Source organism: Tenrec ecaudatus, chromosome 7 (assembly GCF_050624435.1).
Source record: "Tenrec ecaudatus isolate mTenEca1 chromosome 7, mTenEca1.hap1, whole genome shotgun sequence".
NCBI lineage: Eukaryota > Metazoa > Chordata > Mammalia > Afrosoricida > Tenrecidae > Tenrec > Tenrec ecaudatus.
In genome coordinates, this window is record NC_134536.1 from 90,880,948 (window position 1) to 90,898,005 (window position 17,058).

The following is a 17,058-nucleotide window of genomic DNA, read 5'->3' on the forward strand; positions in this document are numbered from 1 at the left end:
GATAGATGGATATCCCATTGTATGCAAAAATTGCAATTGTATCCATTCCCCCACTGGGTTTGTTTCTGCCTCTGACAATTAAGAATTATGCTGTTATAAACATTAGTGTCCATGTTTCTGTGTGGCCATGTTTTCATTTCTCACATAACGAGGAGTGGAATCACTAGGTTAAGCGGTTTTATTATCTGTCACTTCTTTCTGAAAAAATGCAGAATATCTCCTTTTTCTCTCTTGACCAAGTCCCACAACTTGGTGAAGAACATTCCCTTTTCTGAGAACACTGAGGAAGAGCCTGTCTTGGTTCAGATGATGTGCCCTTGTCAATAATATGCTCACCCATACACTGCATATAACATGCGTAGCATACACAGAACACTGATGGACTCAGAATTTGTGCAGTTTGTGAAAAAGCATACAATGTGTGTATTTGCATAAAAGTAGTTGAAGGTTATCCTAAGCATTTATTTAGATGCTTTTTGTCCTACAGTAAATACAGAGATTGTTGCAAGAGTATGTGGGGCTTATACTGTTGAGAACCACTTTTCTTAATATACTTGTAAGCCCTAACCTAAGGATTCGTTCTTATGATGCAGCCCTGCTCAATATGTGCCCTTAAGAGGGATCCTGAGGATATGGGTGCTCTTGCAGAGTTTTGTGAAGCAAGCACATAGTGCCAGGATATCAGAAAAAAGAGTGTCTGGGGTCTTAACAGCGTGTCTTAAAACAAGCAGGTGTCAGCTAAGCCCACAGGAAAGAATACAAGCCTGTGTGATTCAAGGATTGTAAATGATAACATCTTAGTATCAGAGGAGGGAATTATACTTGAACTTAAAATTCTGAACAACAGTTTCAGAAAGTTTCTAGGTGCGAGGGAAAGCCCCAAATCCACTGTGGAAGCCGCGTGAGGCTAGCCTCCCTGGACTTCCGTCAGGCTGTTGAAGAGCGAGTTGATGCAGGGCTGTCGATGGTGGGTGCTGTTGGCAAACACCGCATGTCCTGTGCCGCCCTCGCAACTGTTCCTATGTTTGAGCCCATTGGTGTAGCCACCGCCCTCTTTGTCACTGCCCTTCACTTCACCAAGCATGATGTGTGTGCCCTTTCTAGGAACTGGCCTCCCATCCTTTCTTCTAAGGAGCCTCTGGCTGGACTTTTCAAGGCAGATTTGTTCCTGCTTTCAGCTGTCATGGTTCTTTCAGTATTCTTACCCAGCACAGTTTGATTTCTCTTTAGTCCTCATTTTAATTTGTTCTAGTTTTTTTTCTGCTTTCTGATTGAGTGAGGTTTCCCTTTGTTGTTATTCCTTTGTATCATTTTCCTTATGTGTAATCCAGGAGAGGTAAATCTATAGAGACAGTAACTAGATTGTTTCTAGGGTTAGGACAGGGAAGGTTGCAGGGAAAGGCGAGCTTAATAAGTACACAGAGTGGAAAAATGCTCAGATTTATTGGTGATGATTGACAACTCTTTTCAGTATAGTCAAACCAGGATTATAATGGTGTGAGTCAGGTGTCAATAAAAATTCTCTTAGTAATACATTTGTCAGTTTTGTTATGGTGCGTTTAGAAAAAAGGTCCTATCAAAACAATGGCCTTTGAAGAGATCAGCTGAGACCATGCATGTAGTACCGAGAGGTCAGCTCAGTGTCACAGCAGGTGGTTTTGGGTTGTTTTCCTTTTGCAGGGTGGGGATGTGGCCAAGAGGAATTCTAAAGGGATCTTGCTAGTTTTGCTCAAAGGTCAGAATGAGCACAAGGACTTAGGACATTAAGCAAATTTAACAGAAGAGTGCAGAATTAGATGGAAACACTGTCTCTAAAAACATATAGTCCTAGATTAGGAGATACGTTGAGAAATGGTAGCTTCACATTTTAATGATTTTTTTTGTTTAATCAAGATTTCTATATGAGTTTGTACTTTCTATACTTTTTGAATTACCATTATATGCTAAGAATATGAGGGGGCTTCAAAAAGTTCATAGAAAAATTAATTTTGAATTTCATTTTCACATGAGCATTATGAAGCCGCCTCAAAGCCAGGCTATGTGGTTAGAGAAGGAGAGAAATGTTATCACTGCTGAGTCACCTATGTATTTTTCCCACCTTTGAGCTGTTAGACAGTACAGATCCTGAGAGCCTTGTCAAGGCACCCTGACTAACTGAGACTAAAGTCTGATAACGCTTCATTTTTCTAAGTTGTGCAGTGTCAAAGCTTACTAGTATCCAAAGTATTTTAAAATTTTACTTCAGAATATTTTATTTTAGTATTTTCATGTCTAGACCTGTGACCCTTGAGCCCACTCTCACCCACTGTGCCAGTTCGAACTATATGCCATGATGATGCTTACTCTTAGATTCTCTGGTTTCTCTTTAGCAAATGGCTGAATTACTGGAAGTACATTGCCTTGACTGATTGTACCACTCGTTCCATACATTAAAAAAGCACCGCCATCCCACTGATTTCCATTCATCTCGACTCTATATAGAGTTTTCGAAACTGTAGCTCTTCATAGGAACAGATAACCTCTTCTCTCTCTGGTGGGGTGGAGAGTGAGTTTGAACCACCCACCTTGATGTTTGCACTCTAGTGCCCACGGCACCACCAGGGCTGCTTCTGTTACATGCTGAGTTCCTCTAACGACATCAGAACTTGTGTTACTGCCAGTTTGTTGAAAATGAAATAAAAGATGAACAGTTTTCCATAAACTTTGGAAGCCCCCTCATATGTGAAAGGTCTCTGGTGATGATGCAGTGGTTAAAATGCTCGTCTGCTAACTGAAACATCAGCAGTTCACCCTCCCAGCTGCTCCCGGGGAGAACAGTCCACAGGCATTAAGATTCATAGCACAGCCTGTGGAATCTCCATAGAGCAGTTCCACTCAGCACGGCAGTGTCTCTATGAATCGAAACCACTTGATGGCAATTGCTTGGTTTTTGTATACAAACACTTCAGTACATATATGTATATGAAAATACACACACTCCCCTTTTATAACTTGGAATGTTTGTGCATCTTTCCTGTGAAGGCTTCCCACATCGGAGATGAATGTAGAACACTGAAGGTTGACTGTGCTAATGGTATCGGGGCCCTGAAGCTGAGAGAAATGGAACCCTACTTCTCCCCGGAGCTGTCAGTTCTCCTGTGTAATGATGGGACCAAGGGGAAACTCAACCACTTATGTGGAGCTGATTTTGTGAAAAGTCATCAGAAACCTCCTGAGGGTATGTAGTGCTCAAAAACCCCCAAACAAAACAAAAACTCACTGCCTTGGAGTCAGTGCTGACTCATAGCGACCTCCTGTGGGTTCCCGAGACTGTAACTTGATGGGAACAGAAAGCCCAGTCTTTCTCCCACAGACCTGCTGGTTTCCAACTGCTGACCATGCGTGTCGCAGCCCCATGTGTTACCACTACACCACAAGGGCTCCTGTATGTAGCACGAGCACTGTACAGTTTTAATTTGAAAACTCTTTGAGGCCAATCTCATTTACAAAGAGGCAGCCAAATGAATGAAGCTGGTCTCAGCTCCGCCACCGTTCGACACCTAGGAATTTTCCCTGTCCACAGCGCCATCCAAAATGCGGTCTCCTTTCGCTGGCTGTAAAGTCTGTGTAGGGAGTGTGGCTGGGAAAAGCGAACTCAGAAAGCAGTCATCCCATGCACGGGGCCTCAAAGTGTAGCATGCATCTGAGTCACTTTGAGGCCTTGGACGCACACATCACGAGGCCCTATTCCAGAGGGTCTGACTCACCCGGTAGGACTTGGATGGGACCCAGTGAAATACAAGTTTCCAGCCTTTATTATTGCTGGGCTGGGGATCATACTTAGCACACCACTGATCCCAGTGATAGCAGGAGTAAGTCTCATTGATTTGCCTGATCAAAGACACTATGAAGCAATGAGTACAACTATACAGTGGGATTGTCTAAAATTAGCATTTCCTCCAATGGGCATATTATTAGGACAAACACATCAGGTTGTAATGTGTGAAATTTATCTGCATGATACATCCTAAATTGGCAGCCTGTAAGTCAAATTGGCTTGCATGTATGCTATGTTTGTTTTTTTGTTTGTGTGTGCTTTATAGATTTTTTTTAAAATCATTTTCTTAGGGGCTCATATCACAATCCATGCATACATCAGTTGTGTAAAGCACATTCGTACATTCATTGCCCTCGTATGCTGTGATTTATCTGTGTGTTTAATTTTACTTGTTTGCTATGATTTATCTGTGGTTTTTTTTTCTTTAAATCATTTTATTAGGGGCTCATACAACTCTTTTTACAACCTGTACATACATCATTTGTGTCCAGCACATTTGTACATATGCTGCCATCATCATTCTCACAACACCCACTCTCCACCTGAGCCCCTGGCATCAGCTCCTCATTTTCTCCTCCCTCCCCGCTCCCTCTCCTCACTCTCCCCTCCTTCCGAACCCTTGATAATTTATAAATAATTATTATTTTATCATATCTTACACCATCCGACATCTTCCTCACCCATTTCTCCTCTGTCTGTCCTCCAGGGAGAAGGTTACATGTAGACCTTGTCATCTGTTTCCCCTCTCTCCCTCACCCTCCCTCCACCTTCCCAATATCGCCACTCTCACCACTGTTCCTGAGGGGCTCATCGGTCCTGGATTCCCCGTATTTCCAGTTCCTATCCATGCCAGTGTACCTCTCCCAGTCCAGCCGGTTATATAAGGTAGAATTGGGATGATGATAGTCGGGGGGAGGAAGCATTCAAGAACCAGAGGAAAATTGTATGTTTCATCATTGCTACACTACACTCTGACGGGTTTGTCACCTCCCCACAACCCTTCTGCAAGGGGATGTCCAATTTCCCCCAGATGTGTCCTGGGTCCCCACTCTGCACTCCCCCTCATTCACAATGCTATGTTTGTTTGTGTGTGTGTGTGTGTCTGTGTCTGTGTGTCTTTGATGCCTGATACCTGATCCCTCCGATGCCTTGTCATCTCACAGGCCGGTGTGCGTGCATTTTCCATGTGGGCTTTGTTATTTTTCAGTTAGATGGCCCCTTGTTTATCTTACAGTCTTTGGGACCCCAGATTCTATATATTTTGACAACTGGGCACCATCAGCTTTCTTCACCGCACTTGCCCATGCACTCGCTTTGTCTTCAGCGTTCCCGTCGGGGTAGGCTGGTGTGCTTCTTCCTTGTGGGCTTTGTTGTTTCTTAGTTAGATGGCCGCCTGATTGTTTTCAAGCCTTTAAGACCCCTGATGCTATATCATTTGATAGCCGGGCACCATCAGCTTTGTTCGCAGCTTTTGCTTATGCACCCACTTTGTCCTCAGTGATCTAGTTGGGACGGGCTGGTGTGCTTCTTTCATGTGGGTTTTGTTGTCTCTCAGCTAGTTGGCTGCTTGTTTATCTTAAGGTCTTTAAGGTTTCAGGTGCTATGTCTTTTGGTAGCCCGGCACCATCAGCTTCTTCACCACATTTGCCTGTGCACCCATTGTCATCAGCGATCGTGCCAGGCAGGTAAGTATCTCAGACTGCCGAATTGTTAGAACAAAGTGTTCTTGTGTTGAGGGAATACTTGAGCAGGGGCCCACTGTCCATCTGTTTCCTTAATACTAGACCTATAAATAAATACACATAGATCTGTTCCCCCCTCGTCGTATATAAATATATTTACATCTTTGTATGTCTGTATTTAAATCTCTATGACTACCCTTTGCCTCCTAGTTCTTTCCTCTGTTTCTTTGTACCTTCCTCTTGTCCCACTATAATGTTTTGCCTTCATTTGGGTTTTAGGAATTCCTCTCGGTTACATTGCCCTTGATCCAGCCCTGCCAGACCTCCCACACCCTCCTCAACACTGATTTTGGATCACTTGATGTTCCCTTGTCCCTGGGCTTGTTAACATCCTCTTCTTTCCCCCCCCACCCCTATCCCCATGTCCCCCCAGACTGTCATCCTGCTATTCTCTCTTCTGGCTTGCTTACTCCGCCTCTCCATTCCAGGTAGACATGCTATGTACCATCATAAGATCGAGTCCCACGAAGCACCAGCAGAAAGTAAAACAATAGCTGTAACAACAACAACAACAACAACAACACACACGTATGAATAGTTCAGGGTCTGTTTGTTTTCCTTCACAGATGCTTTCCAGTCAAGTCTGATGGAGTGCCATGCTCTGGCACCGCCTCTATCCCTGGGGACTTCATTGCTCTGCTTCCCCTGCCAGAGCGGCATGTCCCCAGGGGCTGGCTTCGTCGTGGTGAGCTCATGGCGGGCACAATTCCCACTGTGTGTCTCTAGTGTCCCAGTGGTGTTATGGGTCAATGAGGAACGCTGTGTCCCATGGTGGGGCCAGTCCTGTGGTCATCTCTGTGCATTGCTGTTCTGAGCAGCAACATTGTCCTCAGGGCTTGGTGAGCCAGGATGTGCGTCACTCTTTTCTTTTTTTTTCCCCTATGCCCCCTCATTGGCTCCTGTGTGCTCTGACCAGACCAGTCCCTTTTCCACTCTTCTTGAGCTGGAGTGTCAGTGATGTCGTCTGAAGCGAATTCTTCTAGGGGGAGGGTGGTGCTGTCCACTTAGCTGGTAATGTGGCCAGCCCCTCAGGCCTCTGTCGCTTCCCTGCTTCATGTCAATGTGTTGCGTTCTTGTCTTGGAGCTCCAGGTTGAAGTCTTGTCTCTCTTTCCCTGTGGAGATAGAAACAACACTCTCCCCCTGTGTGGGTTAGTGCCCTGTTCCCTTGGCTACCCATACCTTTTTCCATCCTCCCTTTTAATGGGCTACCATATGTATCCCATATGTCTCCCTGGGTTTAGTCTGGCCTCTGCCATATTGCCTGGGCCTCACCCCAGGGACGTATGTATACAGCATTGTCTTCCCTATGCCCCTCTTGAATTTTTTTTGAGCTTACGTCAGTGGACTCATGTAGTACTTGTCCTTTTGTGCTTGCCTTACTTCACTTAGCATAATTTCCTCTAGTTCTTCCCATGCGGTGATGTGCTTCATGTGTTCATAGTTGCTTTTTAGGGATGCGTAATACTCCATTGTATGGATGTACCAGAGTTTTTTAATCCATTCGTCTGTTCGTGGGAATTTGGGCTGTTTTCAACTCTGCAATTGTGAACTGTGCCGCGATGAACACTGGGCCACAAATGTCTGGCTGTGGTTTGTTTTTTGGTCTCTTCTGGGCATATACCCAGTAGGGGGATTGCTGGATCATAAGGTAGCTCAATTTCCAACTGTTTTAGATATCTCCAAATCGATTTCCATAATGGTTATACAAACCTATAGGTCCACCAGCAGTGGATAAGGGTTCCTATCTGTCCGCATCCCCTCCAATACTTGTTACTGTCTGATTTCTTGAATTGGGCTATCTTTGAGGGTGTTAGGTGGTATCTCATAGTTGTTTTGATTTGCATTTCTCCTATGGCTAGAGATGTGGCACATTTTCTCATATATTTATTGGCCATTTGGATTTCTGTCCTTGAGAAACTCCTGCTCAGGTCCTTTGCCCACCTCCTGAGTGGACAACTGTTTTCTTTTTCTTGTTGTAGTTTAGCAGTGTATTGTAGATTTTAGTAATGAGGCCTTTGTCTGATGTGTCATTGCTAAGGATGTTTTCCCATTCTGTAGTCTCTCTTATTACTCTCTTGGTGAATTCTTCGATGTACATAAGTGTTTTAATTTTAGGATGCTCCATTGGTCAATTTGTGCCTCCTCTGTGTTGGTGTCCTTCCAGATTTCCAATAGCCTATGTAATCCCTGTGCCAAGGTTCTCCGGTTTGTCCCAATTCCCTCATTAATGGCCCTAATAGTTTGGGGTTTTACCTTGAGGTCTGTGATCCACCTTGAGTTTATTCTTGTGCATGGAGTGAGGGAAAGGTCTTGCTTCATTCTTCCGCAGCTCCGTATCCATTTTTTCTAGCACCATGAATTGAAAAGGACATCTGCTTCCCATTTGATACTTTTGGGCCCCTTATCAAAGATCAGTTGTCTGTATGCTGATGATTTTATTTCTGAGTTTTCAATCCTTTTCCATTGGTCTGAATATCTATTGTTATACCAGTACCACACTGTTTTGACCACTGTGCTAAAGTCGGGTAAAGCAAGCCCTCCGACGTGGTCCTTCTTCTTGAGTTCTCTGCTAATTCTCGGTTTCTTCCCTCTCCATATGAAGTTGGTAATCTATTTTTCCAACTCTTAGAAGAAAGTTGCTTGAATTTGTATTGGGATAGCATTAACTTACATAGCACCTTGGATAGAATTGACATCTTTACAATATTGAGTCTGCCGATCCACGAGCATGGGCTCTCCTTCCATTTGTTGAGGTTATCCTTGGTTTCTTTTAATAGTGTTTTGTAGTTTTCCTCATACAGATCTTTTGTTTTTTCAGTCAGGTATATCCCTAGATATTTCAGTTTGTGTTTGGCTATTGTAAAGGGTACCCCTTTTTTTGATATCCTCTTCTGTGTCCTTGTCCGATGCATATAGTAGTGCAATAGACTTCTGTTTGTTGATCTTGTAACCTGCTACTCTGCCATATTCCTCTGTTGCTTCCAGTACTCCTCTTGTGGAACTTTTAGGATTTTCCATATAGAAAATCATATCATCTGCGAATAACGATAGTTTCACTTCTTCCTTCCCCAGACGAATGAATACCTTTGATGAGGACATATATTGCCTTATATTGTTAGCTAGGACCTCCAGCACAATGTTAAATAGGAGTGGGGACAGGGGACATCCTTGTCTAGTCTCCCTTTTCAGAAGAATTGATCTCGTTTTTTCTTCATTGACTACCACATAGGCTGTTGATTTTCCATATATAGCTTGTATTGTCTTTAGAAACTTTCCTTCCATTCCTATCTTCTTGAGTGTTTTAAACATGAATTGGTGTTGGATGTTGTCAAATGCTTTTTCTGCATCTATTGATATTATCATGTGGTTCTTATGTTTCTTCGTTTCAATGTGACAAATAATACTAATGGTCTTTCGTATGTTGAACCATCCCTGCATCCCTGGTATGAATCCCACTTGGTCATGGTGAATTATTTGTTTTATATATTTTTGTATTCTCTTTGCTAGTATTTTGTTAAGGAGTATTGCATTGATATTCATTAGGGAAATTGGTCTGTAGTTCTCAATTCTTGTGGGAGCTTGCCCGGTTTAGGTATCAGAGTTATACTAGCTTCATAGAAGTTATTTGAAAGTTTGCCATCTTTTTCTATGGTCTGGAAGAGTTTGTGTAGGATTGGTGTCAGTTCTTCCCTGAATGCTTGATAGACTTCACCAGTGTATCCATCTGGTCCCGGTGCCTTCTTGGTTCCTAATACTTTGATAGCCTTGTCTATTTCTTCTATTGATATGGGTCTGTTGAGATTCTTGATATGGCCATTGGGGATAATTGAGGGAGGCATTGTTTTTCCAAGAATTCATCCATGTCTTCCAAGTTTTTAATTCATTGGAGTACAGTCCTTCATAGTACTGTGTAACTATCCTTTTGATTTCACTGTGGTCCATTGTAGTATTCCCTCTTTCATCCCTCATCCTTGCTTTTGAGATGTGTTCCTTCTTTCTGTGGTCAAATTTGCGAGGTTTGTTGATTTGGTTTATCTGTTCGAAGAACCATCTTTTAGCAGCATTCTATAGTTTTCTTATTTTCTCTTTCCTGGATCTCAGATCTAATTCTTTTTTTTTTTCCTTAGTTAGATTTTCTTGCTGACTCTGCTCTAGTTGCTGTAAATTTTGTGCCAGTGTATCAATCATAAGCCTCCCCTCCTTCTTTCTGTGTGCACGTAATGCCATGAGACTTCCTCTGATGACTGCCTTTGCTGTGTCCCATAAGTTTTGGTATGTCGTGTTTTCATTCTTGTTGGTTTCTAGAAATTTCCCGATTTCATCTCTGATCTGAGCCAGTACACTCTCCTTTTGCAATAGAGAGTTATTCATTCTCCAATGGTTTGCCCTTGATTTCTTTATCTTCCTCTTGTTGATTTCCAATCTTATGGCACAGTGGTCAGAGAGAGGGATCTGTATGATATCAATGTGCTTGAATTTATGTAGGTTCGACTTATGCCCCAGCGTGTGGTTTATTTTCATAAATGTACCATGTGGACTTGAATAGAATGAGAACTCTTTGTTGTTTGGGTGGAGAGCCCTGTAGATATCTATTAGGTCAAGTTGTCTAATTGTAACGTTTAGATCTTTAGTCTCCTTGCTGAGTTTTTTTCCGAGTGATCTATCTTTCTCAGAGAGTGGAGTATTAAAGTCACCTACTATAATTGTTGAGGTTGTGATTTCTTTCTTCATCCTTTGCAGTGATTGCTTGACATATACTGCTGGATGCTTGTTTGGCAAGTAAATGTTTAGAATGCTTATTGGTTCTTTATGCAATGCTCCCTTGTGTCCATCCTTATCTCTTTTTATAGTTTGCACTTTGAGGTCAATTTTATCTGAGATTAGGATTGCAACCCCTGCTTTCTTTGAATTAGATTTTGCCTGATATTGTCTCCATCCCCTGATTCTCAGCCTGTTTGTATCTGTAATGTTGAGATGTGTCTCCTGTAGGCAGCAGATCGAAGGCTTGTGTTTTCCAAGCCAGTATATTAGCCTCTGTCTCTTAAGGCTGGAGTTCAAACCATTAATATGCAGGGTTATTACATCTATCTGTGGACCCTGTGATGTCATTTTATCTCTCTTGTGTTGGGTGTTTTCTTACCCGCCTTTCTTTTCTGTGGGTTGTGCGTATGTGTGTTGGTGGTTCATTCTTGCCTTCTTCCCATCGTTGAGCCAGTTCTATCTTGGGGGCTGTTTTCCCTTTGATGGTCTCTGGGTGGAGTTGTTCTGTGTTGTGGTCTCTTGGTGTGTTGTCCATACTGGGTCAGTGAAGATCTTTTGTAGTGCTGGGTTCCTTTTAGCATATTCTTTAAGGCTTTCCTTGTCCTGGACGATTCTCACTTCTCACTCAATTTTGATAGATAATTTGGCTGGATAGCGTATTCTTGGGTTTGCGTTATTGTCCTGCAGTTCTCGGAATGTGCTGCTCCACTGTCTCCTCCTCTTCAGAGTGTCTGCTGACAGGTCTGAGCATATTCTTATCTGCTTGCCTTTATATGTGGTTGCCCGTTTTTCCCTAACTGTTCATAATTTTCTCCTTTTGCTCATAGTTGGATAGTTTAACAACTATATGTCTTGGTGACTTCTTCTGGAGATTGTCTTGCTCGGATTCTTTCGGCCTCCTGGAGAGTTGCCTGGTTTTCATTCGTTAAGTTGGGGAAGTTTTCCTCCGAGCACTCCATCACTATTTTGGATGCTGGTTTCCTTGATGTGCTTTTCTCCGCAGGCCAGTAATTCTGATGCTGTTCCTTCACATAGCGTCCGTCAGTCGTAGCTCTGAGGTTTTCCTCAGCTTCTCTGATGGGATTGTTAGAGTTTTTCTCACGTTAATTAATTTCTGCTTGCAAAATCTCTAGGTCACTGGTGCGGTTCTCTGCCTCCTCCATTCTCCAAGCGATGTCCATGAGCTTGGTATTAGTTTTTGTTATCTCGCCCTTTAACTCCTGTATTTCCCTTTGGTGCAGAGCTTTTAATTGCTCTGTCATTTCATCCTTTTTCTGTAATGCTTCTCTCATGTCCTGTATGGCTCCAAACGGCATTCTGAAGGTTTCTTTCTGTGGGAGGTCAACCTCTGCCTTTTCTGACTGCTGTTAGGTCCAGGTGGTCCTCTGGCATTGAATTTTGTTTCTCTTTTCTTGTTGAAACTGTGGAAGCAGCTCGCTGGTTTTTGTTCCATTTTCGGAAATTGGTGCCATTTTCCTGCGTGTCTCAGAGCCCTGGGCTCTCTCTTTGGGAAGTGGTGTTGGTGTTTCAGCTGGTTGCTTTTAGCCCACTGTCTGGCGGGGTTGTGATTTACCTTTGTCCTGCTGGGGATTCCCTCTAGGGTTGGCCTGTGGTTTGTGCTGTAGTCACCTTTAAGGCCCCTTCGGGGCTGTTTGCAGCTGTGCACTCTGCAGTCTGATTGAAAGTATTGGCCCAGTGCAGGGGAGCGTGTTTAGGGGATGGGTTGGGGATTGGGTGATCTGTTTCTGTCTAGGGGCACTTCCCTCAGATAGGCAGGTGGGAGGGGACTGTGACTGGTGTGCGGATGCACTGCTTGGTGTCAAAGGGTGGGACCAAGTGAGCCAAGAGAAGGGCGAATGCAGGGAGCAAGCCCCAATGGCCTGAGTTCCAATGCCACAGCTCCTAAAACCTCTGCCAGACTTGGGTCCACTGCCTGGCAGGCCTGAAGCGGTGTGGCTGGATGGGAATCTCTGCGTGTGCGTGTGTGTGTGTGTGTGTGTGTGTGTGTGCGCGCGCGCGCGCGTGTGCCCCTGCACAAGGGTGTGCTTGTGCATGGGGCTAGGGTTGGGGAGCTGGGAGGCCCAGGGAGGGGGCTGCCTGGCGGATCTGTAAGGACCACAGATGGGCCGGCACCTCTGGCCTGGGACCTCTGCGCGTGCGCTCTGATTGGTGGATTGCGCAGAGCAGAGGCAGCAGCCTCTCCTGCCTCCTGGACCGTGAGGGGTGCTGGGTGGGCCCGAATCTGCAGGGGGTGGGCTCTGCTGGCTGGAGCACACTCGGACCTGGACACCCTGAGGCGGGGTGGGGTTACTGACTAGCTGGTTTGTGCGGAGCGCCAATGCGGGCGCAGCCTCCGCCGTGCACCTGGCTGCCCTGTGGCACCGCCCTGTGGCACCTCCCCGGCAGAGCGGGCGCCCTGAGCGCCGCCGCACCAGAGACCAAGAGTGTCCGCGGAGCCCCGGCGATCAGATAGGGGTCCGCTTCTGGGTCAGAGATATGCTCTGAGTGGTCTTGAGCATCGAACTGACAGATTTGATATCCCTACTCCGCCGCCCCCAACTCTCCCCACTCACGGATCTCCTCGGAGCTCCAGGTGAGCTACCTATCTGGCGGCCATCTTCCTGGAGTCCTTCGATTTATCTGTGTTTAATTTCCTTTGTTGCTACCATTTTACGATGGCATACTTTGGCTTATATGTCAGACTACCGAAGGCTGAAATGCCATACACTGGTAGTCGGCAGCAGTTGAGTAGCTGCTGTCCTCTTGAGACGATATGCATTCTGTAGAACTTTCCAGACTCCTTTCAGTTGTCTCATTCATGTTAACGGTGCTTTGCTTTAGGAGCATTTACGTTTTCAACTTCCAGTGGGTTATGAATTTGGCTGCTAACCGCAAAGTCAGCAATTTTACCCTCTCAGAAACCCACCCCCTGCACAGGAGTTGACTTGATGGCAGTGAGTGAGTCACTCCTTGTCAGTGAATTGCTTTCTCGAGTGCATTCTTTACTAGCAGTTGTCATGTTCATCCACCCGTGTGCTAACCATTGGAGCTTACTGTTCCAGCTATTGGCAGGTTATTTAGTACGCGCTGCATTATCTCTAGGTTCTAATATTTGCTGCAGTGGCTACCTAGAAATCAGACAATACGCAAGATTAAAGGGCTCATTCAGGAAGTTGCAGGTTGTAATGCAAGGGAGAAAGGCTCTGGACGGTTTTCCTCAGGACATGTTACAAAGCTCTTTCGGGTTTGCTAATCAAGGGCCCCCAAGGGGTATCCCACACTGCGCTGCTGTAAGCCTCAACCCGAAGGCATTTAGTTCAAGCCCAGTCGCTCCCCCCACTAAGTGCGCAGAGGATGCCACTCCACAAGCCAGCCTCCCCGCCCACAAGTGTTCAGTTCCACTTGTTCCGTGAGCTGGGATGACCACCTTCTGGTCGGTCCATGCTCTGGCTCCTGGTTCTGCCGCCCATCCCAGTGACAGCATAGAGATCTTCTGATGAGGAGGTTCACTGCACAGGGATCTCAAATCTAGAGTGTGTGTTTCACTCTTGGTTCTTGCTGGCGGACTCATTTTATACACAACAGTATCACAGTCTAGGGAATCCTATTTATAATTACACACAGGTGAATCCTATCAGAGTCTTCACCCCATCTTAACAGACCCAAGCACGGAAAGGTCTTTTGAAGAGAGGTCCACATTAAAAATTCCCTGCCCCTACACTGGGATAGAATATAAACAAAACTCAGGTTCTATTCTGTTCAGTAGCTCGCATTCTGTTTCCTGTAGTTTTACCTTATATTCATATTTCAGGAAAGGAAAAAAACTTAGTTGCCTCATGTTGAATTTGTTATTCCAATGTCCTGGCTAAGAAACAGCGGAGTGTTCTTAACATTTGATGTGACAACTTGAGACTTTACTATTCAGATGACACCAGCTCACATTCTGATGTTTACTTTTAATGTTTCCTGTGCTCTGAACATATAAATAAAACACTGCTATCAGAAGTTAGCACATCTGTCACCTATTGCTAATTAATAAATATCCCTTTCATGACTTTTTAAAGCCCCCTTATGAAAGGTGCATTAGGGTAGACTAGAGAAACAAATCTAGGGAGATTCATGTGTATAAGAAAGAGCTTTATATCAAAGAGTGATAGTATATTAAGAAAACTTCCCAGCCCAGTCCATATCAACTCCTTAAGTCCGATATTAGCCCATATGTCCGATACCAATCTATAAATTCCTCTTTACTCATGTAATATAAGCAATGACACTGAATGCAGAAAGATCACAGGCCAGTGGGTAGAAGAATCTCAGCATTGGCAGTGGTGTCCATATTGCTCCATTAGCTCCAGGGCTCTGGTGTAGCACCATCTGTCTTGTCAACAGGAATGGCTCTCAGGGAGTGAGTGTGCCCCACCTCCAGGGAGCTATTCATCTCCTTCACGCCTCCAAATGAGGTCAGCAAGCTGATTGGCAGGCTGGACTCCACCCCTTCACAAGTTGACAGATTATGTAGCTGCCACAGAAGGGCTTCAAAAAGTTTGTGGAAAATAGAATGAAAAGATAATGGATTTTTTTTCATGGACTCTTAGAAGCCCTATCTATTTACCTATCTATATATCTTATCTATGTATCTATCTATCATGATATCGCACCACTAGGTAAGTTGCATTAAGACAGTACCTGTAACTTTCAAAACTCCTGGAAACCTTAACTAATTTACTTGTAAGATGTAATTTTAATATTAGTATTATAGTGAGCTTTAACAAAGATTTTGAATCTTCTTTTTTTCTATTTATTAAAACAATTTGACTTTTGAAAACCAATGAACATGTTCCGAATTTAAATAAGATGTTGTGTTCTACTTGAAAGGATAATTTTAAATATCTCTTGAAAAAAATCAGAAGACATTAGTTGTAACATGTGAGGTAAGTTATCCTAGTTTCTTGAAAAGTCTAGCTAGTAACTGATAAGAGAAAAATGTAACACATGCTGTATTGAGTGAAATGCGCTGATGTTGTGTGTGCTAGGAATGGAGATGAAGCCCAATGAACGATGCTGTTCTTTTGATGGAGATGCAGACAGAATTGTTTATTACTACCGAGATGCTGGTGGCCACTTCCATCTCATAGATGGAGACAAAATAGCAACACTCATTGGCAGTTTCCTCAGAGAGCTTCTATTGGAGGTATGGTGGGCTGATGGGTGAGCCTTGAAAACAAGACTTAACGAGTGAAATCCTCCTCCTAGCAGGCATTTGAATATGTAAAAGGTCCAGTTTGTGGCTAGGAAATACAGGAGGGAGTGGTCGTCCACCCGTTTCAGCATTGGACAGTGGCTTTGCAGCCTGAGATACTCTTGATTTCTTATAGTGGAAAACTTTTAGGATTTGAAGCTTCCTAAGTTTTAACTTTATTTTCATCTCTTCAATGAGAGTTCTACCATTCATTACTCCCAGAAGCCTCAGATCTAAACAGAAAATCTCATCTAAACAGAAAGGTTTATTATGATAAGCTTTATAATATGAGATGTTTTGTTCTTTTGGAAATAGCTTTCTGGTTGGCTTTAGTCTATAATAGGAAATGATTATAACTTTGTAAAAATTATTTTATTTCAAAGATTCAGTAAGATTCTATCTATTTTTAAAAACAAAAGATAGAGATCCCAAGCTGAGTGTTCACATCAGTCCTCTGCACTTTATCAAGAATTCCGTACAGTGTAGCCTTTTCTCTGGTTTGCATGCAAATTTTCTGTAGGTTATTTAGTACATAATAAAGTCTTGACTGAACTGGCTGTTGGCTTTATATCATCCTTTAGAACTCTCACATATTTGCTTTTGTACACTTATTTCTGATAGCAAGTTAAGTATTGCTTTTGTTTAGATTGGAGAAGATTTGAAGGTTGGTGTTATACAAACTGCATATGCAAATGGAAGCTCAACAAGATATCTTGAAGAAGTGATGAAGGTATGAAAGCAGTTTTGTTTTCTTGAAGTTTCTTAACCTATCTTAAGATCTTTCTGTGAAGAAAATGATGCAGTTTATAGCACTGAGCCACTGCCCATACAATTTAAAAGCGGGGAAAAATTCTCCATTATATTGAAAAAGAGACTTCACCGTCCCTTTTCTAAAACCATTTCTTTTAGAACGAATGGAGAGACGGATGAGAAGCATTATCACTCCTTTGGATCAGGGCAAGTAGCTAGCACAGAGGGCCACTCCTGTTACCAAGGGACTTTATTATATACTGTGTGACAAGTGGTGCTTCCAGGTTCTCTATGGCAACCCTCTGTACAATGTCGGAGGCTGTAAATCTTGATGGGAGCAGGTAAGCCGTCTTCCTCCCGTGCTGCAGCGGCTGGGTTTGAGCTGGCAGCCTGGCGGAGCTGTCCAGCGCTTACCCAACGGCACGACAGCGCCACCAGGGCTCCTGACATGCAGACTGGTTTATCTTTAATCACGACGTGGGTTTCATGGCCTGGACCTGCCTCCTCAGATTGCAGGTGATGCAACTCGGTCTGGGTTAATGCTTAGTCCATAAGAAACTTTTTTACCCCCTGCTTTTCCTGAAAGGTTTTCTGGGTTGGCAAGCGAGTTTGTTGCTAATTATTCCCCCGTGTCCCCTACATTGTGCTCTGCATTGTTGCTCTAGAGTTAGGAGTCCCTGGGCATTATTTGTCTTGACCTGTTTTTTTTTTTAATACTTGTTCCTCACAGAAGTTGGGTTAGGGTAGA

The 17,058-nt window shown here is 43.8% G+C and overlaps 1 protein-coding gene across 1 annotated transcript in view; it reads left to right on the forward strand.

Annotated features, from left to right (window-relative positions):
• Window positions 1–17,058, forward strand: part of PGM3 (phosphoglucomutase 3) — a 39,852-nt gene that overhangs the window by 15,296 nt on the left and 7,498 nt on the right. The window contains exons 6-8 of the mRNA XM_075554831.1: window positions 3,022–3,217; window positions 15,355–15,512; window positions 16,207–16,290. Coding sequence (XP_075410946.1) covers window positions 3,022–3,217; window positions 15,355–15,512; window positions 16,207–16,290 — 438 coding nt within the window. The remainder of the gene's footprint in view (window positions 1–3,021; window positions 3,218–15,354; window positions 15,513–16,206; window positions 16,291–17,058) is intronic.